We start from the raw sequence: 26,712 nt of genomic DNA on the forward strand, positions 1-26,712 counted from the left end.
CAAAATCCTTATTGGGCTACACAAACTGTTACAAAATCTCTGCTGACAGAGATCAGACAAACATCAGCACAGACAGAACAAGCAGGACTTCCTACTCTATTTAGATTTAAACCACAGAAGAACAAACACCATGTCCACAACACAAGAACATGTACCCGTAACAGGGTAGTTAAGCCCCAGAACAGGTTGCCAGAGATGTTAAGGAACCTCCATTCACAGAAACTTGACTGCCCCAAACAACCAGATCTGATTTTGAAGTGAGCCCTGCACTCAGCAGGAGTCTGGACCAGAAATCTCCAGAGGTCCCTTCCAACTTCAGTGTTACTATGATTCCATGTACATTGACATATAAATGGAAAGCTAACTGTGTGAAATAAAATGGACGAGTATGTAAATCACGACTACCACAAACACTCATAAAGATGTTAACAGCTTTTATTTCACTGGTGCAAGGCCCATGTGTCATCCACCACTCACCAACATCGAAACAAAACATCATCTTCTATAAAACAGTTTCAGAAAATTCAAAACAAAGTAACAGTGGCTATAATAAACTTCATACAATACCGGAAATCACTTAGTCTGTGTCACCCAAACAAGAACAAATCAGTTTCTAGCATACATGGCTTTTTTTTTTTTCCCCAAAAAAAATACCAGCACAACTCCAATACATGCCTCACACCTGGAAATGCGTAACATCACTCCATGACACCAATAGCTGTTCGTGCTTAGAACTAGTCATCAACTCACCCTACCAATATCATAAAATACAAAATGATATGAAAAACCTACATTTACAAAGTGCAGTCCCAATCCTGCAATCTAATCCATTTGGGCAGGTACCTGCATCCATTCCGACTCCCCTGAAGGCAATGTGGTATTTAGTGCTCCATTGCTAAGATTTGATTGCAGAATCAGGGCACAAGTGGGAAAGGTTTAAATCTTTCCACAAGCAGTAAAGCACTGCCTTATTCTTCTAGATTCAGTTTCAGTAGTATTTGCACAACCTCCTAAACCGAGACTTACCTATTTTCAATTACCTCACATTTAGGAAGAAAGAAGGATAGGCTTTAAAGTAGTCAGCAGAGAAATGGCTTTTACTGAAATGACTTGGGGCTGTAAGTTGTGCTTTAGTGCACGGTGCTGATCCAAATGCTTCCAAGAGATAACCACATCTTGCTTCAGTATTTACAGTATCTGCTGCCTTCCTCTGCATTACATGAGTTTCTTCACCAGCAAGATATCAAGAGATCTTGTTTCCATTAGACGAGCATTATGACATGACTCCAAAAACAGGATTATGACGACAAATACTAGGGCCATACTCTTCATAGTCTTTCTTGGTGTGACATACTTGGAAAAACTCTGGCTATGAAAATATAAAACAAATCCCCTCAAAAGCATAAGAATATATCAAGCAGAAAAAACGACAAATAAACTAATACCTTAACATTTTTGTAGATTGTAGCTTTATGATGCAGTATTACATGTTTGAAATAGAATAAAACTAGAAATATTCTGATAGGAATACAATTAATCAAGAACAGTTTGCCTGGACAGAAAACTGCTTTTAAACATAGCAACAAGAAATCACAATTTGGAGACAGGAATTGCTCCCATTTTTCTGTATTTGCTTCTCTCTCAGGTTTAAGACCATTGAGTTGGATCCTGTATTCCTGAAGTCCTAACTAATCTCTAGTGCTGACTTCAAAAATAAAGGGACTACATTGCCACTATTATATAAAAACTACTTCAGAATTATGTCAAATCATGATATCCTTACTCAAGTAAAGCTCCCACTTGCCTTGTACAAATTTTACTGAGATAAAAGTTGTGCAAGGATTCCAGAATGTGACACAGTTTAGGCTGTCACAATGAAAAGGTTTGAAACTTGGTGCTCAGATCAAATATAGCCAGAAGACAATATGCAATTAAAAAAAATTCAGAACTATTTTGATAAAGACTTACTGTTGAAGCCAGCATGGAACCGCCGAACCAAACTGCATAACGCTGCATGTGATGTGTTATCACTTGAACTTCAACTGGTTTGGGCTAAGAAAGAGAGTTTGTATTTAGTTGGTTTACATTTTCTGGCAAGATCCTTACTGACTGAAAATGCTCAGACCCAGACACCTTCACCCCACCATTCACATCGCTCTCTCACACTTATTACTCAGTCTGCCATGTTCCCTAGGAGACCAAGTCATAAAACCCTTCATGATTAGTATGCTGAAGGACACAACAGTTAAATCCCTCTTGCCTACCGCTAAGATCACATATCTCCTAGAAGGGAAACCAGAAATGCCCTTAGAGGCTGCTCACAGTAACTTTAAGGTTCCTGTAAAGACATGTCATACATTGCAAGGCTACCAACATGTTTAACAACACATACATATATACTACTCATTTTACAACACTGCATTTTCACGAGTGAGGTGAAAATTCTGAACTTTATTTCTTTCACTACTCATGTAATCAATTCACTTGAAATTCTTACTTACTTTTATCCGACCACCACTGAGTTCCTCACTAAGTCGCAACCTCGCATCTACTACTCTCTTCAAATCCCTTTGCAGTCGTCGTCCAAAGTCCCTGAACATGGTGGATCCTCCCGAGAGGACCACATTCTGTGCAGAAATTAAAGACACATTCTTTACATCCATCTTCAAGCAAGTTTCCCAACAGCCAACACTGCAGAGGTGACTATTTGGATCTTAACATCATTACGAAGCCGACAAGCTACACAGAAAACCTTAAGCATTGCTCCATTTCTGTATGAGGTGCACGGTCCTCTACTTTCTTTTTTTCCCCTTTAAAGAAGAGTTTCATGTAGAATATATTATTACAAAAGAGAAGGATTCCGTTAAAATGGTGAGCTAGTACCCTACATGTGCAGAGCAGCAGAAATAAGACACTATATCAAAAAGTTTCCCAGGGATGCTCAAAGTAAGCGGTTTTAGCCCTGATACCAAATAAGGCTCTAGCCTCATTGTATTACTGCTTGTGTCTTTCCAAAAGCTGTAAAGTTATCTAGAACTCAATTGTTTTTTTTATTTTAAGAGTTAAATTAAACATAGCAATCAGCAAGTCCAATGATTCTTCAAAAAGGTATCACACCTCCAAAGAGGACTGCAGTAGAGAGGCAGGTACAATGCCTTTCACTTATCTGTAACTGCTTGCCTGCTATCACTTAGTTTTCAGAGCAGAATTGAAAGCCTCTTAGCCCAGACTTGTACTTAGCTCCTAAATAGGGATTTTAGAATGTCACATCCTTAATTCTGATAATGTTGCAGGGTCACAGACTAACGCAAAAGTCATTTCAGAAGTGGGGGATTCAAAACAGGAACCCTGGAACGTAACATTGGTGGCAGCAAAAATGCATTTCGTAATCAGAAAAATGAACTCTATACGACAAAACCGCACGTGTGCCCTTGCGTACTGCTGCAACTGCAAACCAAAGTGCCAATTAGTGCTTACTGAAACCACTTAGGTACCTTAAACACACGTCCACAAGGAACTCAACCGAGATCAAGAGTTTGTCATACACGGGTCAAAGGATTCTCTCTCAGTAATAGCTTTTGACACTGCAGACCAAGACTGTGCAGTAATGAAAGAATCCCTGAACTGCTGTTTTGAGCCAGGAAGCCTGCACACAGATCTGAAGAGTCAAAGACGTGCATACTAAGTATTCACACTTGCAGGGTGCAGAACTAACTGCTTGGATTTTAAGCAACAGATAACAAGAAAAATCTTGTTTGTGACTTGTAAAGTGAGAAGAAAGCTGTTTGTTTATTCATGAAAAAAAATCTCTGCGTATCATGAAAACCATTACAGTAGGAAAAAAATCATTTCTTCACAGCTTCAGATTATCTACAGTATAACAGAGTGCATAACAAGGCAGGCGTACTTGAAAGAAAAGCACACATCCCTATAACATTACTGAAAGGTTTCCTAAAAGAAAGAGGAGGACAGAGAAGAGGAAAGGAGACATACATATAAGCAGAAGCCAGAAATCACAGTTGGTCCTAAAATTAAAGCAGGAGGGAGATTCCCCCTGCTCCCCCCACACATAAGAACGTCTCTTCCCCTGCCTCAAAGCGGTCACGGCTCCACATTGAAGAAAATTGCTAACGGGGGAAAAAAAAAAAAAAAAAAAGACAACAACCAACCTGAGTGATGAAATAGCAATTAAAAAGATGCCATCAGAAAATATTACCTGGAGATAATGAAGCTGGCGAAGACAGTGAAAGCAATAATTCTATTCAAAGCAAATTAAACTTCAAGTATACCCCATGAAGTGGACAATGCTACCACTAAAAATAGGTTTCAGAATACACCTGAGAATAATTGTTTGAATACATCCAAGACCAACTCATGCAACTACAGAGTTAGCAGTAACATTGGCAGGATCTTTCATCATTCCAGGGTTAGAAGCTAAGAAGTTACACCTTCCTTAGATTATGATTATTCAAATACTTCTACACACTGAAAGAAGTTTAACAATAATACTGGACAAGGAGAACAGAAGCACTAGGGTATACTTGTTGAAAAGGTGAATCATCTCATTACCATGTATCTGGACAAGCCAGGCCAAGCAGAATTTTGGATGTAAGTAACTAGGCGACACCAACTGCCTTTATAAGATGGTTAATTATACAGTTACAGTTCCCTTGCTCCCTGCACTTCTTTTCAGCACTAGGCCAAATCTCTGCTAACTCTTTAGTAGAAGACTGCTCACGTATGGCTTCAGTAAGTGAACACAACTCAGCAGGTCAGGCTTCTGCAAGGAGGTCAGAAGCCAGGTAGCCCTCACTCACCATGAAAGCAGAATCCATACACGTTCCCCACCCCTCACACAACACACCCACCACTTAGAAAGGACCCAATGACGGTGGGAAAAGACTGTCAGATAACACCCTCCCCGCCCCCCAAAAAACCCCAAAACCAACAAAAAAAACAACCACACCAAGAAGCCACTCCCCAAAGCAAATACACTCAGTTATTCTAGCAAAGGTAACACAACACAGTAATTCCAGTAACTACTTAAGGAAAAACACAGTAACAATGAAGCATGCTAAATAGGCCTGTGGAGAAAGCTTACTAGTGATGTAAGGAATTCCTGGAAGGAATGCCTGCGAATTCTCTGGCCTCCCAGAAAAAGACAACACAGTTAGGATTTAAGTAACTGTTTCCAGCTGATTCCTTTAAACAAGACTTCTTCTGATCTTACCCTGCTCAAACGCTCTTCAGCTGGTTCGACAGCTCTAAGCAGACCACAGGTTTCACAGCTAACGCTGATTATCATACCATCTGACAGAAAGAAGCTCCCACTGATTTTTCACTTTTATAGCTAACTGGTTGAAAATTTAAGTTGTTTCAAAAGAATGTATGCCCTTAGAAGAGAGGGATGAAGACCTTCCACACACTTGAAAAAGCTAACCACAACAAGTAAATAATGAGAGCAGGGCATTTCTGGAAGGAAACCAGGGGGTGAACGCCAATCATCTCAGAGGGCTGGCAAGAAGTTTCTCACTTCTCATCCATAGCCTTTGCTTCTCTTATGAACTCTGGGATATTGAGCTTCTCTCCATACCATTTCTGGTATTATGCCTGTACAGTGCAATGCTACAGAGATACGAGCCTACCTAAGAAAACCACACAGTTACAGTAACAGAAATCTCTATCTAAATAAAGTTTACATAAAAATTCAAAAGAGTTAAATTAGTTTCTGCAGAACTCAATGCTACCAAACACAAGGTGCTGAACTGGTTTGTGCATCTTCACGCTGCACCTTCTAACGTGGTATAAGCACGCTCTCCGCTGGAGACTTCAGACTTTGCAGCACCAAACTGAGAAGCATCCGCTGCTTTTCTGGTAAATACAAATTTCAACAACACATCTTAGTTTCCCTTCCTTCCAAATGATAGCCTAAATTAAAGTTGTTTAACATGACAGTACCACACCACCAGAGACATGTCATGAGAGCAATATGTGACATAATAAAAATTATTATGGGTAAAAACTGGAAGGTTCACAAGCTGAAGCCAAGCATTTCATGAGCAAGTGAATCAATTAAGCTACATGCCTCTGGTAATTTAGTTAAAACAGGACAATATTTGCCAACATTGTATGGAAAGTATGAGAAGTATTACACATCTCAAACAGCAAATATATTACACAGAAGTAAATGTATTGTGAAAAACACTGTTTTTTAAAAAAGTTTGACTTTTTAATGATGAAGAAACGATTTCTGTTTCTTTAAAATCATAATTTCAATGTTCATTTAACAGTTCAAGTAATAGCAAAAGATTTCAGCATGACTTATTGTCATGCTGTTCCACAGAAATATGCCTGCACTCAGACACAGAAGTAACCACAAAATACTGCCGATGTATTGAGCTATTGTTAAACCAGCTAGCACAGGTAATGTTATAAATTTAATTACAGCTGTGATAGGAATAAACAGGGCTTCTCCTCAGTATTCCTGTGCTACACTAAGTGTTAATCACTTGGGGCTTCAACATGAGGTAGCAGGAATACCTTTCTTTTCCCATGTCTTATCATCAGTGCCAATATGATGCAGATCTAACGGCCTGACAGTCTCTCCAGCCTCACCTCACCCACAGAGCCTCCCCGCTCTGCACTGACTAATTAAGAGCAAACATCATTTCACTGAAGCACAGATAAGCAGAAGTCAGTTGAACCCCATCCAGTCTTCTGCTCGAGGATACCTACAATTTTGGAGGGGAAACCAAGAATAGGGTTGATACAGCAAATAAGCTGGGCACCATCACAGCCTGTATTTCTCCCTGCAGCTCGCAGATGTCCAGCCGGACGCCGCACAGCAGTCTTGGATGCCACGCAGCAGTCTGACGCCGCACAGCAGTCTGACAGCGCCATCTACACACCACGCAGCGCATCTGAAGCTGTCTTCACAGAAAGTATTCACATCACTTCTAACTTGAATTGCTGGTTAGGGGGATGTTTACCGCTCCTTTAGCCTCCTGCGCGCCAGATCTCTCCAAGCTTTGAGAATGGTTCGTTATGAGCTGGGCAGTCAACAGTTTAACCTTCTGAGAGAACACTGATACAAGTGTAGTCCAAACCTTAAACTGGATCAGCAAGCTCAATTTCACTATTGTCCACAATAGCTGCACACCCAGCTAAAAAGTCATCTCCTCTAAGGAAAAGAGCCAATATCATTAAAATCCTGCCTCCATGCACCAGCGTTTCCACTGATAAACCTGGATGATTTATCTACAATAAAACACCACACTTGCCAATACACTATAGTCCCCAGCCTCCTGCAGTGTTTTCAGCTTGAGAAGCTAGCTTAAATGCTTGAGGTCAAGGATGTTACAACTTGGTCTGTCATGATTTAAATCATGAATATTTAAATATGCTTGGCCTGGATCTTTCAGAGATATTTCTGACAGAATTTACTCGGTTTCAGATGTCACTTATCTGAAATTCTTTCATCCATATATTTGCGCCAAAAACACAGCAGAGAAAAGTTGAAAGAAATCAACTGTTGGGACAGCCAATGACCCTACACTTACATCCTTTCTACTGGGAAAAGGCACAGACCTCAGAACTGTCAATACTGTTCTCATCTCCTGCTACTATCTAAACTCTGGAAGTATCTGGGGAGAGACTCTGAATAGGGAAAAAGGAAGATGAAGTAGACTGTGGAGTAAGACTGACAGTTTTTGAACCTGTTACCAACAAAAAAAATACCATTTATTAGAATATCAAGCGGTTTTTAGAACTTCTGAAAGCCCGTTGTCCACCTTTAAAGTTCTTATAACTATATTCACTAGCCAACTTAAATTCAGCTACTCTTTTTTGACATTTTGGTGTCAAAACTCATGCACTAACTGACAAAAGTCAGGACAAGTTTCAAAGCATTTCCAGGTTGAAAACAGATTTTTAAATAGCAACTAGTATTGAAAACATCCAACACTTGCATCTGTTGTGGCTGTACCACAGAGCAGATGTTTCCCACTGATGCAAGCTGGGTGTGCATTAGTTACACTGTGTTTAGTAGTATGCTCATTGTACCCTGGAAGCTGGGAGAAGGGCCACATTTTTCTGCAGACCATAGTCCACATCATGCTACTGCTCCCTCCCTCTAATTTCTCTCTGTTTCTGTAACATAGCAAGGATGCCAGATTATTTCAGCCATGTGGTAAGATCCAAAATTACTCCACCATCATTTCACCTGAGCACTCACTTTATGTTTCATTCTGCTTTCTGAAGATTCAGGTTTGTTAAAAAAAAAAAAAAAAAAAAAAAAAAAGACGTTATTTCTTCAAATTTTAATGCAAGTCCTCTAGTTCCAAACCCAGCAGCCTACCTATCTTCTTCTATTGTAGTAGAAAGCAGCTCATCCCAAGCAATCCAGAACTCTCAACTCTGTTAGAGACACAGAGAGAGACAGAATAAGACTATAAATCAATTCTTCCAAGCAATCACATTAAGATGGTGTAATCATGGGAATTAAAAAAAAAGTGCATTGCTGGCAACCATTATACAATTAAAAAGGCTTCATCACATGTGAAAGAATGTTTGTGGTTGGTATTGAACAGCTACAGGCTATGGAATCTGGCTGAAGAACAACAGTCTTCTGAAGGTCCTGCTGCTCCAAACATCAACATAAGGTAAGATAATTGGCCTCATAAGAGAGATGTTGATCACACTGGGAAACAGGGATACCAGCAATAAAACTAAAAAAGATAAATACCATAGGCATCAGAAGATGGGTTGTGAAACAACGGTTCAAAGGCTACATACCACACATAATCTGCAAGAAGGGTACTTGCAGGTATTTTCTGCATGAACACTGAGGAAGAATCCAAATATATTTGATGGAAACCCAGCTCCAAAGCTCAGGGCCTTGGCTGGCCATCATGCAGCACTGTGGGTAAGTGAAATAGATAAACCACAGAAACTAAGTATGAGTGGATTTCTGCACCTATTTCTGCACTGTTTTAAACAACGAGAGCAGAGATGCTCGTCCCTTTCCAGTGACCTTGCTTGAAGAAGATAGCAACTATCAGTGTTAATAACTACTGACATCTATCATTACATTCAATAGGTAATTGTGTAACATTGTTTTAATTAAGCAAGTATAATGAAAAACAGAAAATGGAAAAAACAAAGTCCAATCAGTGGCAAGCCAAGGGAAAGTTATTTGCCTGCTGATTACAGTGTGGAAAGAGTAACTTAACCTCAATTTTTAAATACCACTTTCCAGAAGGCAGTACTAATCCCTACCCTACCAAGCGATGAAGCTATTGCTCTATGGCAACTTTGGTCTTTCAGGAACAAAAGCACAGATCCTAAGCACAACCAGACACTAAGAGCTTCCTAAAACCTTTTGCAACATACCTAAGCTTGAAGCCATTGAAAACATCTACTGCAAAATTCACTCCGCATATGAGCTTGTTAAGTAGTTTAACTTCCCATTTTAACCTGCTCCACAGATTTGCTCTGAAGCACTATGTCTCATCCTAGATTACAGAGTATGTTTACTAGACAAGTAAAACAGACTGCAAAATTTTAATAGTTACAAATTACCATGCGGTATGATTTAGTTGGAACTTAATGCTCATTCTAATAAGTGAAGGAAACTACCACCTTTTACATCAGCAAGCAAACTTCTCCATGCTGTTAGTTTATGCAGTTATTTCCAAAAGAGCACTGCTGCTGCACAAGGAGAAAACAATCAGGAAGCATAGGATGTGCTGCCAATATAAAGAGAGCTTGCCACAGGCTATGCCGGTCAGTACCTTCCTTTTCATTTCTTAAAGAATTAACGACTGAAAGTACTCTCTGGACTACACCCTGGACAAGTTTAAGCAGCATAATTATTGTCTCCTGAAAGATTTTAAGTCTTCATGTATTTTAATACTGGGTTCGATACCTGGCTAAAACTGCAGACAGCGGGCAGATACAAGTCAAGACCATGAAAAAAAAAAAAAAAATCTATGTATTTGAAACCACTGCTTAATAAAGCAGGGGGCAGAGTGGGGGTAAGAGGGGTGAGATCATGATGTAACCCTTAAAATGGGCAAAAGCCAAAGACCTTCATGTACAAGAATTCATATTACAAGTGCCAGACACAAATAACATCCCTCTGCCTCAGTTCCCTGGAGACAATACTTACCCGCCAATCAAACTACTGCTACAGATAACCCTTCTTTCAGAAATAAAAAGAGGCAAGTATCAAGTACTCTTCATTCAGAAGCAGTACTTTGTTGAACTTGAACTTTATCTCTATTCAAAGTTCACATTTCTCATAGTGGGGGAAGTGGTATATGCTTCATAATAATGCTGATATTTAGTCTTCAAATGAATTAAGTTAGTCTTACAACAGAAAGACCATACCTTATATAACGGACGCCGGACATCAATGGGACAGTTCTGTATAACTTCATCAACTACATCCGAAATGGACTCCATAAAATCAGGATTAGCAAACTACAATGAAATAGAACAGACATTAGATATTTCCTCCCAAGAACAGAGAAACAAAAAGGCAAAAGCAAGACTGTAGAGAGATTTTCTAATAGCACTTTTAAAGGGGGCGGGTGGGAATCAAAATCACTATTACTCCTGCTCACCAATTATTCTACATTGTAACAAATCCACTTCTGTACAACGGAAATGAGAAATCCTTTTTCTGCCGAGAAATTCAGATTCTGTTCCTTGGTCATAAATTCACTGTTTAAAATTTACACACTATAGGCCTACAATGGCACGTGACATGAGTTTGAGTTCTCCTGCAATATTAAACGTACTGTTACTGTGGAATGTGGTTGTCCCTTTCCTTTTAAGTGAAATAAAAAAAGTCAGTGTGCAAATCAGAATGTTCCCCTGTAAAAAAATTTTCAACCCTCCTAAAAAATACTTATGTTAAATTCCCACCAAAACCAGATTTTTTTTTTTTTCCCCAAGCACATAAAATCTCTAATATTCAAAAAGGCATAAATACTCTAAGGTCTTGAGTGGAAAACCCCATCAATGCAAACACCAATACAGTGCTAATGTAAATTTCTGCAATTATAAATACTGGAGAGTCAGAGTTGCTAATGCTAGAGAACATTCTTGGACTAATGGTGATTTTCCAATTAAAACTTAACACAAGCTTTAAAAAACAAACAAACAAAAAACCCAAACAATTCATAGCCTACATTTTGCCCTTTCACAGATTAAACTTTGAGAAAGTAAATAAATTATCAATAAATACATAATAATATATTATTATAGATATATTATTATATAACTTTAAAACTTTCCTAAAGGTGCAGAAACTATTTGGGATTTACATCCTAAACAAGACGAATATCTAACTGGATGAATAACAAAAGCCAAAACACAACAACAAGTATACATTGAACTGAAAGAGAAATTAGCAAAGGAAGTTGGCTTGGAGATCAGGAGCCATAAGAATGATGTGAAAAATCCCCAAGAATTCAAGCTAATTTCCATAGTAAGAATTAATCGTGCAAGAAGCTAAAACATGAAGCCACGTAAATTAAAAGAGAAGAAAGAAGTGGTGTTGCTTCACATGGAGAGTTCTCATCTGAATGAACTACAGCCTGAAATCTTCTCCTGAGCTCTCCATAAAGATACTGATAACACAGCAGGGCAAAAGGAATAAGTAGAAATGAGGGTTATGGCATCCAAAGCAGCGTATAACATGCTCCCAGAAAGGGGACTAGAGAACTGACATGTGAAATTGCAGTCCGCTAGCAAATACCATATGGTTGGAGAACAGCAAGTAAAATACCTAATTTAAAGAGCAGAGAGATAATCTGGATAACTACAACCCCAAAGCCTAACTTCAAGAGTATTAAAGACTTCAGAACAAATTTTGTAAGATGGAGATAAACTGAAAATAGGAAAAGATTACAAGACAGCTTTACCAAAGGCAGCTTTTACCTAGCTAACTTGATACCCTTTGAAGTGAGGAGTTAATGAAGTCCAGCGAGAAATTCTCTTTGGATGCAGTACGTATCATCTAGTGTGTTTTTCTTGTCTAGAAAGTCAGTTCAGTTTTTTTTTTTCAATACAGAGCCAAGAAACTATCAAGAAATGAAGAAAATGGAAATTAGTCCTTTATCCTGTTCCTAACAGTCTTTGAAGGGACTATGGAAAGAGGAGCTGTTAAAATGATGTCTGACATGGAATTCAATGCCTCTCTGTAAGATCACATGGGTAAACAGCAGGGAGGAGAAACTATTTAGCCCAGAGGTTTAACGCTGGCACAAGATCAGATGTCTACAAACTGACCACAAACAGATTAAGGCCGGAATTTAGACAAAAAGTGAGAGAATGAGGTTTTTTAATATCCTTCCAATAGGAAGAGGGTAGATAAAGGGAAACTTCACCAGTGTTAACATGGATCTTGATTAAATTTTTGAACAGTATTACAGGTTATGGCTGCCTGCAATAAACTTAATAGAGTGCACAGGAATGGAGACTAGACTTCTCTGCTATACTGTAACATAGTAAAACTTGCCTCTTTCCTCTCCCACAATATCCTGAAGCTCACTCAAACTGAACTACCCAAAACCAGACAGACTAGGTATTGTAACGTTTCCCAGAATTGTACGTGTTACTTATGACCACAGCAACACAGATTTTAATGGACTTCCCTCAAGGACAAATTTAGCATCCATGCTTTATAAATTGACTCAGTATCAACAGAGGAAGTACACAAAAGCCAGTGTCCATGATTTAAAACTTTATCAATACAATGTTACTCACGTTTTTCTGTGCTTATGATATCTGAGACTACATGGCTTGCAGTCAGGAGACTTACTGATATCTTACTTCCACGTGATGGCGCACTGGCACCAAAAATGATAGTACCTCCCTCCCCCCCCCCCTCTCTTCACTCACACAGAGAAGTTTCTGTAACTTAATATTGCTAGTCCCTATTCTTACCTCAGGATGAAAGAAAATTTCAGGTCCAAGGAACCTTTCATAGCCAACATCTATAACAAACTTGGTTTTGTTGATCGCATTGATGCCGGTATACTGTTTGATCCATTTTCGAGGATCTCCATCGTACTTGGCAAATTCTTTCACTATGTCAGGGCAAATGTAACAGTATTTCTCCTGTTAAGAAATACCGTGCATTAAAAATTGCCAAAATAATTATTCTGTCATTGAATTAAAGTATAACACAATCAGAAAACAAATATATGTGAGCATCATTACAGATAGAGCTGTTCAACAGATGTTCTCACCCAAACGACTACTGAAGACAGCCCTACAAGACGATGCACATGACCTAGTTGTTTCATTAAGATTGCACACCGACTCGTCTAGTCTCAAAATGAAAACATCACAACCATTAGGTCTGCAACAATAAAGAAGTTCAACAGTGAGCTCTCATTGCAAGATCAGACCCACGCAATCACCCTACTGACATTACATACATTAAAATTTGCTTTTTAATTTAATGAAAAATAAACAAATCTAAAGCTTAAAATGCTAATTTAATCTGCAGAACATATTCACTCCAAACAGTCTAGGCATGAAGATTTTCTTCCTCTTTCTCCTTCCCCCGCACTTCATTGGATAAACCACCAGAAGCTTGCGTAATTACAATACACTGCCTACATTTGCATTTTTGAAAGCCAAAAAATTAGCTCAAAGTTTTATTTATGTATTAAGAGATAAAGAAGGGTGTACCTTTATGGCTTTTGCTGTCTCCAGAGATTGTTCAGGAGGAATTCCCACCTCCCTTTCCCTTAGGAGTTGTTGAATAAAGTAAGTAATATCTCTACCTGCAATAGGAATATGTTTGATGCAACTTCCAATTACATAGCCTTCTGCCTATGTAGGAGGAGAGGGAAAAAAACCATTTAGGGAAAACCTGCTGCGTATCAATAATTAACAGCAAAACTAACACTCATTTTTATAATTGTTTTGATTTTTAATTAAAAGTAAAATCTTGAAACTGTAAAATTACTATAAAAACATGCAACCCACTGCAAAGTGGATATTATTTTTATTTAGAAGACCTTGATTACCACATATAAAAAGATACTGAGTATCTAACAGATACACAAGTGACAGACAATAAGTCTTGCACACATTAAAAGACAAAGTCTGGTCAGATAGTTCCTTTTAAGCATGATCTGAAAAGCAAATGTAATATAAACAGACCACTCGTGTCCCATTTGAGAGTGAAAAATGAATAGGAAAACATGTAAAATTTATTAAAATCCTCAGAAAAGAACAATCAAATGAAGTAGTATCTAATGATAAGCACAGTAAAAACAAGAAATCTATTTGCTACATTTTTTCAGGATGCATTTAATGAAAACACTGGTATTGCTGAGCCAACATTATTTCTTCTCTTGATTTTTTTTTACGCTTTTCAGAGTTTCATATGGTAAATGCTTTCTTTTCCCCAGCATTTCCCATATGAAGAAAATACTGAGAAGACCAGTTTAATACCAAAATGCAAGATGAAGTTAGAGGGAATCAAATTTTCATTTCTAAAATAATTAATCACTCAAGCATACTATATGCTTCAAAAATACATGAAATGACATCAATAGAACAGATGTCAGTATACACAGATAACTTTGTATTTTTAACATCCTAACATAATTAAGCTGTTTGAGATCGACCATGTATATGAACATGCATTTATACAAGCTTGCAGTTGTTTCCACACAAGCAGAGTTCACTAACTTCTTAAATACAATAAAATAATATAAAAAGCACATATTGTCAGCTATATTAAACAATCAAAATGCAGGACATCAAAAAAGTTAGGACTTTTCTTGTCAGACATTGGTGGCACACAGGAGATCCAAAACAGTGATAAGCATTAATATTAAGCAGAACTGAGGCATCATAGTAACAGAAGACAAAGTTTTACATAGAAATAGCCTTTAAAATGGCCTGACGATTCCTTACTGTGACCTTCCTAGTCTGCAAACAAATTAATTGCATAAATAAGTTCACATAATAATATACATACTTTTCAAAACAATCATAAAGGAGGACAAAATCCCAAACAACCAAGCAACACTAAAAATTTAAAAATAAAGTTTAGTTTGACACTTCTTATTTAAACCTATAGTAAACAAACCCTGTACTTGTCCAAACCACTGGTAATTTCAAACTGCATCCTGCTACATACCACAGGAATTACGTGGGTCACTCCATCGCCACTATCGATGACAATTCCAGTCAAAGTACGTTCTCCAACCTGCCGTGACGTCCAAGAGGCAGCTAAGGCCAACACTGCCTACGTGAGAAAGTTTATATTTAGAAGCAGGCAGAGTGTGCTAATTTACAATCTCAGAAAATACTGTTTCAAACATTTTCGACATGTGCATACAAAAGACTGTACATAGTGCAGCTATACTGTACTTGAAAAGTATATATTCACGTTGTTCACCTGAACAGCAATGTAAAGTCCTGGTATGTTAAATGATTCGAACATGATTTCTGCAAGATACTCTCTGTTTTCTGGTGTGTTCAGCGGAGGCTCTGTCTGGAAAAAAAAAAAAAAAAAAAAAAGTTTTGAAAAGGCACCTCAGTAGAGTCCTAACAGTTCACGGATTGATTAGCTCTTTATAGTAATCAAACTTCTCAGTGCATTCAAAATAGAAAATTTCAAACAGAATTTAAACAAAGCAATTGAAGCTTTCCAAAAACAAAATCCAACCTGCAGTAGCCTGCATCACAAAATGAACAGAATTTAGTTATAATGCAACTTTACAGATTACTTTCCTCCTCCCCCTCCTCCCACCCCCCGGGTTGCTGAAGAAATAAAATACATACACAGAGAAAAATCCTCCAACAGAGCTACTTGTGCTTGTAACATTATTTAGTTTTCCTCTTACGAAAATATTTCTTACCCAGTCTCATTAACTCACCATTAAAAAATAGTGATCCTCAGGTTCAGCTCGTAGGTATTTAAAAATGACCTGCTCCATGAATCTCTCCATGAGGTCCCAGTCTTCAACAATACCATGTCGTATAGGCCACTGAAGCAAGAAAACTTGTCAACACTCTAGACCGTACAAGGATAAACAAACCCAGAAATAAGAATAGCCTAAGTCCCCAAACCCTTACATCTTCTGCAAGAATGAACACCTCATCTCACAGTTACCTTATCAAATCCTCCCTTATAATTTTAATTTAGAGGCACTATTTGAAGTTATCTCCTGCTCCCAGGTACTTCAAATTGCGATTCTGTCTCGCAGGATAGAAGCAAGAATCCAGACTCTATTCCTAATACTCTTATTGCTCTATTGTGGCACTGTGTTTTAATCTCTTTTTGTATCAATTTTATCAAGTTGAGAATCATACTTGGCTTCAATATGCCTTCCAACCTATAAAAAGAAATAAAGACCATATAGGCTATATGTTTTTCAACGAAAATTCTGGCAGGGATGATGTTTACATTTTGTTTAATGTTATAAGAGCACAGCTGACATTTAAGTAATACAGTAGGATGTATAAAATATGATTTTTTTCCACATAATTCATAAGCCAGTAACATTTTGTAAGTACAAGTAGTCCTTTACTAGGGTACGGAAAATATGATTCACAGAAAAGCCGCATTGAAGACAGCCCTCCACAAAACAATTGTGACATTCCCTGAAGCAAAAGTATCCAACACATCCCCCAGTTCGTAGGCCATGTTAAGAGGATGCACTTTTAGCAAGAATTTAAATATTCAGTGTTTATGACTATTTTAATAGCTAATAATTTTGAAAACTGAACAGCTGCACTGTATCAATAAATATTTACAAAAGGGTTCAAGCACCAATCACACAGGACAGGACTAGTAAAACAGACATTAAAAAAAAAAAAAAAAAAAAGGTAAAACCATGACGGAATCATGCAGTTTTTAAAAAGCAACAAAAATACTTTACAAAAAGCAAATGTGTGTTTTAAATGGCTACCAAAAAGGCCTAGAACATTATATAACAATAGAAGCGTGAAACTTCGGAAAGACTTCTTAGAAATACTCAGTGCTTACCTTTGTAGCATAGGTAGGTTTATCTATGGCTTCATCTCCTATGAAAAAGTCCAGATCATCAACGCCTTTCATTACCCTCCTCTGAGCCTGGTCACCTACTTTGGCTGATTCTCGGATTGCAATACCTTAAAATAAACCCCAAAAAAATCAAAACAAAATTAAAACAGCTAAATACCAAGCAATGAATACTTATTTACTGAAGGATTATTTTCCAGAAATAAATACTGGGATATAGAAAGAATAGTTTCCAGAAAGCAGAAATTATGCAAGTGATCTATTGACAAGCCAATAGAGCAGAGTTCATTCTCACTGCATCACAGAGGATCCTGGTCACCCATCCCTTATTAATGTAAATAACAACTCAGAGAAAATCTTAAAAATGTGTTCTGTTACAGACTACAGCAGTCGCTAAACCTGCGCAAGTACAGCATTCCACCAGAGATACTCTTTAAGCCAGTAAGCAACATTTTCTGAGTTTCAACTCCGAGAATTAAGAGAAAGAGCACAGGAGGAGAAGAAAATAAACTGTGTACTGCAGAAATAAGTATTGGAGTCATTATCCCAGTTGGTGAGAAGGAAGAAGGGAAGAGGGGAGAAATCAATTTCCAGTGCTACAGAGAAATCTTTGGAGACACTTATGCTTCCCATTAGCAGGCTGCAACTACCACTAAAATTATTAGATGATGGCCGCTATAGGCAAGAAGATGAGGCAGCAAAAAACCCAAATCTGGGGCAAGCTATAAATAAAAATGAAATAAAGTACTCTTAAAACACAACCTTATTTATATACAGTTTTCTTTTAATAGGTCATAATCAGGATCTAAATAACATACAGTAGAAAATGCAGAGTAGACAGGCGTCATCCACAAACGCGCCAAATACTATCAGCACCAAAAATTACTGACACGCAAACAACTCTTTTGGAAACACATCTAAGCCCCAAGAAGTTTATAGTTTTATAAAACAGGATTTATAACAAATTCACAGGAAACTCTTGCTATCCCACTTCTTTAACATAAACCACTGGTAAAGATTTAAATGTTTTAAGTTTGAATTTTTTACAATACTTAAAATAGTTGGACTACAGCCAGTACTGCAGCTACATCTGGTAAAGAGCATGTCCCCCTCCACCTCTTCGGCCGCCCGATGACCTTTATTATTTCCTTATCTTTATATCTTCTACTGTGAGTAGCTGCAAGGCAGTCTAGATGCATTAATAAGTAGTTAATCGACAAAGTTCACAAGAAGTAAAAGGTAGTGTTTAACATAATTGGAGATAAACATGAGATAATACATGCCATTATAGATGTAAATACATAGTCAGTGCTACTATTTATAAACATATACAGCATTTGAGAGAAACTACTATGACAACAATTAAAATCAAGAACACCAGAAAGGTGTAACATTTTAAACAAGTTTAACATACAAAAAAATTAAGAGTAAATCTGCTCAACAAAAGCATGTTAAATGGGCAAAACCATTTTAATTGGTAAACACACACCCAAAAAGAACATTTTCTAACAGGAACAACTTTTTTGAATATTAAACTGTCTACAGTCCCAGACAATGTAAATAAGGCAGACACCACCTGCACTTCAGTACTTAATTTGATTGGAAGCCTTCCCCAGATTATCCAGGCAGTAACCATGGTGTCAGGTAGACAGGAGGTAAATTGCATTCTGTCTACTCAAGAGTCCTGGCACAAAAATAATGGAGATAAAAAGGAAATTGGACTGGAGTTCTCTTCATCTTTGTCATAGCAACCAAGAGCCGATTTAATGAACAACAGTTCCAGCTAACTGCAAACAAGGAGTTCTGTTTAGCTATGCTCCGCTAGCGAAGATGCTAACGCAAGGAGTGTCACTGCCCGGATGGACAGGAGACTATGAAGTTGGAAGTTGGGAGTTGGAAAGCACGTCATTTACTCATGAAACTGCTCAAGGATAGCGGGTTATATTAGAATTTGGAGGGACAAAAAAATTACTCACATGATGGGATAATGAACTGAGGTTCTGTGTTTCCTGCATAGCCAAGTTTCGTATACCTAGAAAAAGAATGATCATGAGGTCATTAGATGCACTTAAATGCAAAAAAAAAAAGAAAAAAATACTTTCAATTCACTACACCTCTTAACATGAAGGCCAAACAATCGCATACCACATCTACATTTTCTGGGTTATGCTTTCAAGTGTCATCCTGCTGAGAAGAAAACTCAGAAGTGGTAAATATTTTAGGTGTTATTTATTTTTCAGACACCTTCAGCTTACAAATTTTGGTAGTTTTTTTTCCAAACTATGAAATCTGAAAACTGAGCTCTCGCTTCTCCATCTTGTTGACTGGCTATGACAAAAGAAGGGCAGGCCACATTCCACCTTTGGTAAAAAAAGGGCTGTGCAGATCTTACCTTTCAGAAAGCTACCGTGACCGAAGATGTCATTAGACTTTGCATATTTGGTTAATATTGTCAAACACAGAAAAAAAAAAAAAATGCACCAGTGTGTCTTAAGTACAAACCACAGTTCAGAAGTCTAGTTGCAATCCCGATATAATTCCCTTTCATGCCTTGCACAAACCACTCACTTTGTCCCAAGTATAGTATCTGTGTGTGGTAACAGATACATGCTACACCAAAGTAAGCACGTATCGATAAAATGCTTTGGAAATGGGCAGCAGATGGTATGAAGCATTGTCTGCCTCTTTCAATATACATACAATATCTACTTTAACAAGTAAAGGATCAACAGAAAAAAGAAACTGGTAACATGGAGATGAAAAAAAGGAAAAGGAATTTTCACACAAAACCTAAAGTCTCTGCATGGTGTTACTGGCTGCAAGCTAGTTCAGGTCTTTAGCAACTAGAAATAATTAACATCCCAGACTATGAAAAACAACTCTAATTTCTAGGAGGAAAAAAAATTCAGCAGCAGTTTAAAAAAAAAAAGGGGGGGGGGGCAAAATCCAACACAATTAATTGAATGGTTGCAGACACTGAAGTCTTCCTCTAATATTATCATTAGGTTGGAATAGAAGTACAATAATAGCATGATTTGAGGGAAACTAGCATTATTCACATCCATTTTTACGATGAAAACCTAAAGCCATGACATTCTTAAATGAGGCCAATCACAATCTAGGTCCTAAAGTGAATTTAAGGTCTTCGTCTACGGCCTGCTCTCAATATTTGCAAACAATATTATGCCATCACTAAAGTAGACGGTTGCTTCTTCATTAACAGCTTAAATAGTAAGTTCCCCTTTGTGAAGTATTTGTTATAAAAACACTCATTAAGAGTCAGTTTGCTTAGATAAAGGAATTAAATAAAAACTGAATTAGCAATGACCTTGGAATTTAAATATTATATTTTCAACATCTCTTCAAAGCCATTGCTTCAATAGACTTCAAATAATAGTTAAGAAAGCCATTTTCCCCAAGGCTAAAAAGACAAGGACTGTGTTTTGGGGGCAAGGGTTTGTTGTATTTTTAATCATCATTATATGGGCATATGCTTTCAGTCTAATCCAAAGTGTTTATGCATACTTTCTGTGGCTCTCAAAAAAATATAATCAGGACATTAAATTAGACTGGTTTGTAAAGAAGGTCATTACTAGGAAGTATTCTTTTTATTATTATTATTGCATAGTTTCTCCACATTTTAGAACGAGGCCTACCTAGGGAATATTGTTAAAACATAACAAGCAACAACAGGAGTTACAGTGGGATTTAAGACACATTACAGCATACTTCCTTTCTCTCTCTGAAATGGGTTTTGCTCAGATGCACATAGTGAGGGCCAAGGAAACTTTTTGGATTCAAGAGACCTACTTCTAAGACTCAGAAATGGCAATCAGGCAGAAACCTCATGAAAACAGCCCTTCAAGCCCCGGTGACAAAAAAAACAAGGCAATATATACATGCCTATACCAAAGCATGTAAATATGTATATATACCTCTTATACAATTTTTATATATGTGTGTGCGTGTATATATATATATACACACATATATAAAAATGTAAAGGTTCCTGCAGTATAACCAGAACTCATTTCTTAAACCAAACTCTGGCTGAGGCGAGTTCAGTTTGCCATCTTTCCCCCCCTCTACACACATGCTAAACTCACACTCACTCACAGTATTAAAAAGAAAACACCCTCTAAAAGTCAACTTGGGCTATCAGTCTGCAATAGCTTTACTTTCCCTCCCAAGTAGGGATCAGATCTCCTTACTAGAGTAACTTGTAAAGTTACCAGAAGTCTATAGCTCAATATTTTACCCATTTATTTTTTCACTAGCTGAATTAACCCCAGTTAAAACTACAGGATAAGCTTATTTCTCACTATCAGCAAAAAATACTTCTGTTCAAAGAACACATCTCACAGAAGATAACATCTGGAAAGATTTCTTTTGCATGCCATTAATCCATGAAGGATTAATACTACAACTATGAGAATAACTAAATTCTCAGTTCAATGTTGAAGCAAGGAAGTGAAAAAAAAAAAAAATGCAGTTAAAAAAAAATTCCATTTAGGATCAAGCAAGAGACAGACTTGAACAAGCAGCTGTATTTCAGGTGTTCTGACAAAACCAAATGGAAGGGTAACTCAAACTACTCTCAAAACCACTAAAGGAGAGAAATAAAAGAGATGCTGCAGTTGTGCTGCTCTTTCTTATTCAGTAGCCTACTCACTCAGGACATGGCAGACTTGGTACCAGATTTTTCTTCTGCCCAGCAGTACTCGAACACATTCCACCTTCCAGAGCCATACCCAAGAGTACATTAAAGTGACCCACTTCCAGGACCGCCTACAGAGATTGTTCCCTTTTACACAAGATATTTAAATATTCATTTCCCTGAAAGGCTCTGGACTTAAACAGTTAAAGAGGTTACCTGGTCTCCAGTCCCTTCTCCAATGAATATTTAAGCATCTAAAACATGGTTTTCTTTCTCCTGGGTTACAGCCTAGTAGACTAATGGTAATGCAACATCTTGTGATCTGTAAATTACACAGACAGCTGTAGGGAATGTGTAGATAATCAGTATTCCAACTTAATTTCATTAAAGGTAGCAGATTTAATGCCAGTGAGACAGGAATCTACTGGAAACTCTCCAAAATATAGGATACTGGAGGTGCATCAAAGATTAATAGAAAACTGATCCAATAGACTAAGGATATTTCATGCAGGCAGATTCGGAGGGAATACTCATTTAAAAAAAAACGCTGGAAATTATGTATTTTTGAAACAAGCAGTTTCTAAAATGTGTTTTCTCCTACATACTATTTTTCCCAGGTGATTAGTTAATACACAAATCGGTTTCACTAGCTTTCGCACAAGGAATGGTCCTCCTAACCCTGTTCTCTTCTGAGGTCCTACCATGGGAAGACGGAAAAACTTACACAGAAAAATGACGGCAAAGATACACAAATGGACGGAACTAGGAAGCAGATGCTGCACCCTCAACCACTGTAAAGAGCAGAGATATATTTTGGAAACTTCTTACTAAAGCATGAGAACAACATAATTTAGGCATTTAAAAATCACAAACTCAGGCAGTTGCTTTATCCATCTCAAAATACAAAACATGCAATTTTTCTCTGGACAGGTATTCAAAAGACCAAAGCCCAGCTATGAACGTTTTAGCATTTCCTCAATTTCTATTGCTTTTTGGTCCAGATCTTTAAAACAATGTGTTACATCCACAAAAAAAGCTCTGAAAAGACAGATATGAAGCAACTGAAAACAGCAAAACACTTTAAATCCTGTAAACAAACAAAAAATAACCTCTGTGAAGAGAACACTGACAGCTAAGATGGTAAATAACTAACAGTTATTACTGCCAGAACACCTGTGATGCCATGCTGCCATAAACAGACTATTATCATTATTACAAATATGCCCGAGAAACTCGCAACACAAGGTCTTCATAAAGCTGTGGAAAGGCACTTTTGAAATGAAGGAGGATGAAGGAATGGGAATGAAGAACCAAAGGATGAAGGAGGAAATATCAAACACAAAAAAAATCTATTACGTCTGCACAATTTACCCAAGAGCACCAGCAGCCTCTATAAGAATAAAGTGTACATTAGAGCCATTGCTTTTTTTTTTTTTTTTTTTTTTTCTCTCTGAGAGTCCAGCACTTTACAGGACTGAAGCCTGTGATTATAAACAACAGTTAATTAACTCAGGCTCCCTAGACCCAGAACAGCAATTACAAGAATGCCTGTTCACAAGTCTTCACATGTAAGGAGCAGAGGTAATACTTGGCTAAAGGAACTCATTTAGCATCAGAAATATAGAAAGAGGGGGAAAACGTAACATGTTCTGAGGTTCCAGCTATCTTTAATAGCCCAGCAACAACAACAACAAACACCTTAAGCTTCAAGTTTTAAGACAAGTCCAGCTCACTTCTCCCAGAAATCAAATTAGTATTTACCTCTAAGCTCATCAGTAACATTTTGCCAAAGTAATTTTTCTTAACTAAAAGAAAAATGGAATGACATCAATAAAATACACCCAAAATAGCAGTATTCCTCAGGGTCTGCAAATACGCACTGAAGAGGAGAGATGTATTTTAAGACATCTTTGTTTCGCACACCCACCTACTAGCGTTCTGATGTCCACAGCTAAATGCCAGTTAATAAAACTAGTTATGAAGTGTAAAGCTACTTAAAACAGCAACACCAGAAAGGCCTGGTAGTCCTAAGAAACTAAAAATAGCATGCCCTTCTCCACAAAAAGACTGATAGCAATGTGTAAACTGATCACGAGGAAAACCTCATGCAAAGAAAATGAAGATGTAGTGCATCAAAATTGAAGTAGGACAAGTCATTTGCAAATACTAAAGGAAAAGATGATAGCAAATTATTACCGCTTTCTCCAAATTTATCATAAACTGTTCACTCTTCACAAATAAAGTTCAAGTCACCTATCCAACAGCGAAAAGGAACCTTATCCTGTTCCGTTCTGATGATATGTTTCTCATTGAAGGTCTGTACCTATTTTCTGTACACCTGTTGTTGTTGTTTTTTTTGAGAAATTCTAGCATTTTACAGGACTGAGGCCTATGGCTGCAAACAACAGTAAATTAAACCAGGCTCCTTACATGAAAACAACAACAAGAAGAGTCTTTTCACAAACTTCTTAAGTCCCTTTACATGAAAAGAAGAGGGATTAGTGCCTGGACAAAGTACCTCATTCAGTACCAGAGATGCAAGCAGAAAAGTGTATTTTATATACGTAATGTTCCACAGTGCATGTCTGCATATACTTTTTCCTTTCTGCTATGCTGTTCCAAGTTTTTCATCTGAAAGCCTTTTCATGAATAATTTGAATGAATTGTTTGAAGCTTGTAACCCAAAGCAGATTCATTCTAACAATAAGAAGGTTTTCAGCCCACACAGAGGAAAATTCCAGAGACTGCGTATCAATGAGTCAAGCTACTTCTTCTGGCTGCTTTGGTTCAGACTCTTATTTCTTCTTGAATTCTGCAAGATAACTTATTTCAAATTCAGTCATCTCATTGCTGAAGTCTTCCACATTTCAGTGCCCTGCAGCGAAGCCAAGCAGAAGTCCCATCAGCAGAGATGCCATGTTGTCTTATATGAATTAAGATCATTTGGAGGCATGGAAATGTGAAGTCGCATCCTTTGGGGACTATCCGAACCCTTCCTGAAACAAACTGATATACACGCCCCCGCACACAAACTCCACCAGTTTTTCCTATGCAAGCACTAAATAGATTTTAGAAATTCTACTTATATTATTATTTCTCTGAAAGGACACAATAAACTGTTTTCTGTCCTTACTTATTTTGTACAACTGTTGGTCAGCAATATCTACTGCTAGTACAACGCTCCACAAACTGAGAGCAAAGGAGGTCTCCTGCAAGAGACAGACATTGCATTTAACGGATTTTGTAGTTTATACTGCAGACTTTTTAAAGGATCCACCTAGAGCTCCCACTTCTCTCCTTGAAAACCTCCTCAAAACTGTCAAGTAATATTCTTGTAATACCAACAGTTCTGTAGAGAAGAGATATTTAAAGTACCTTCAGCAAATAAACAGAAGGAACCTGGGAAACTACCAAGGAGTATCTAATGCACAGGCAGAATTACATGCAAGATGGAACTCAGTCTCTGTTCTAGTCCAAAAGTTTCCAGCTGCAGACTCCAGTATTCTCCACTGAGGGGACAGAGCTGATTTCTGCTAAAATAAGGTATAAACAGAAACAGGACAAGACACTTCTAAAAGTTTTGTGACAGTTTAATACGATGTATTTCAAAATATGAAACACTTCAAGGAGAAGGCAGTGCGATACCACATCATTGGAAAACGTTTCCTCTGGTTATTTAGGGGTTTGGGGGTGTTTGTTGGTTTGGTTTGGTTTTGGGTTTGTTTTTTGTAGATGGCTCAGTTTTGGAAATTTTAAAGGTAACTTTCCAAGCATTAAATAAATGAAAATAGTGCTGCAAATTCCCTGCAGATGAAAGGTCTATTTTTATTGCAATAAATTGATGTAATCTATGGCAGTAAGGCACAGTCTGACAAGTAAAGCTATTGGCTGAATAGTTTCTCATGGACCTGTGTCTCCTCTCCTCCTCAGAGCTGTCCATAGCTGCTGGGCCAAAGGAAAGGTATTAGCAAGAGCACCCATGTTCAGTATCCCCTTCATTACAGCTCCCTGACACCTCCCACTCCTGAGGCACAGCAGAACTGGTCTATCAGATGATGAACGGGTCTTCTCTACCCACAGACAGGTAGGAAAGACCTGTTCCTGAAACACCTCCCAAGCACATCCTCTGCAATTTAGATTCATTTTAGTCCTCAAAGACTTGAGTTACAAAACTTGTGGTTTGGCTAAATGTAGAATACATCTCACAAAGGTGAAGAAGGGATGACTTAATGACCAAGAAACACCAGCAGTATAAGATAGCCAGCTCCCATCTCATTGCTGGCCAGAGGTAATACCTGGAAAGGTTCAAGATGTACATGGCATCTAGAGGGATGGCCAGATGCAATCCGGCAAGGCCACTGCGGTCCCGGAGCTGTGCACGAAGGACCACAGTGCTGGTTTGCAGCTTCCAGGCAAAGCAAAACGGGTCCCGTCTCTCCAGGCAGTCATTTCAAATAAGCCATCCCCAATTTTAGCATTTTAGTCATGCAATAGAGAACACGAACAAAAACTGGACCCCGGGGGAGCGAAAGGCACGTAGAAGTACGCCATGGCCGGAGGCACACGGCCCGCCCGGGGCACACGGCCGGGGCACGGCAGGGCTGCCCTGCGCCGAGCTCCCAACGGGGAGGAAGGGCGGGAGGAGGAGGAGGAGGGCACTCGGTGGAGGGCAAGAGAGGACAGGGACACACGGCAGGAGCCCGGCCCCGTGAGAGGGGAAGGGACTCCCCGCTGAGGGCCCTCGCCGGCACCAGGAGGCGGCTGAGGGGCGCGGGCACGGCGGAGACACCCCCCCGCTCCCCAGAAAGGGGACCGGCAGCGCCGGTCCCCCCCTCCCCGCACTCACCCAGTGCCTCCGTCTATCACGCAGGGGGGCAGGTAGCTCGCCATGCTGGGGAGCCGGCAGTGCGGGCCCTACGCCACCATCCAGGCCGCCGCCGGCTCCCCCGGCCCGGCCCGCCGCGGCCTCACTGCATGGGCGGCGGAGGGGCGGCGGGCACCATGCAGCCGCCTG

At 38.5% G+C, this 26,712-nt stretch overlaps 1 protein-coding gene across 5 annotated transcripts; it reads right to left on the reverse strand.

Moving 5' to 3' along the window:
- Positions 1-417: 417 nt before the first annotated feature.
- On the reverse strand, positions 418-26,712 carry ACTR3B (actin related protein 3B). 5 transcript variants are annotated; one of them, XM_082314875.1, is made up of 12 exons: positions 26,545-26,712; positions 19,018-19,073; positions 17,027-17,151; positions 15,915-16,025; positions 15,434-15,529; positions 15,173-15,280; positions 13,708-13,851; positions 12,955-13,128; positions 10,390-10,482; positions 2,502-2,627; positions 1,969-2,052; positions 418-1,365 (listed from the first exon to the last, which is right to left on the reverse strand). In XM_082314875.1, the coding sequence occupies exons 1-12, from the start codon at positions 26,586-26,588 to the stop codon at positions 1,216-1,218; spliced, it is 1,311 nt and encodes a 436-aa protein (XP_082171001.1). In that variant the 5' UTR covers positions 26,589-26,712; the 3' UTR covers positions 418-1,215. The 5 variants fall into 5 exon arrangements, with proteins under 5 accessions (XP_082171001.1, XP_082170997.1, XP_082170998.1 ...); XM_082314871.1 differs by having other exon boundaries at positions 418-1,369; XM_082314872.1 differs by lacking the exon at positions 26,545-26,712 and adding an exon at positions 25,994-26,492 and having other exon boundaries at positions 418-1,369.

Source organism: Platalea leucorodia, assembly GCF_965183815.1.
Source record: "Platalea leucorodia genome assembly, chromosome: 1".
Taxonomy (NCBI): Eukaryota; Metazoa; Chordata; class Aves; order Pelecaniformes; family Threskiornithidae; genus Platalea; species Platalea leucorodia.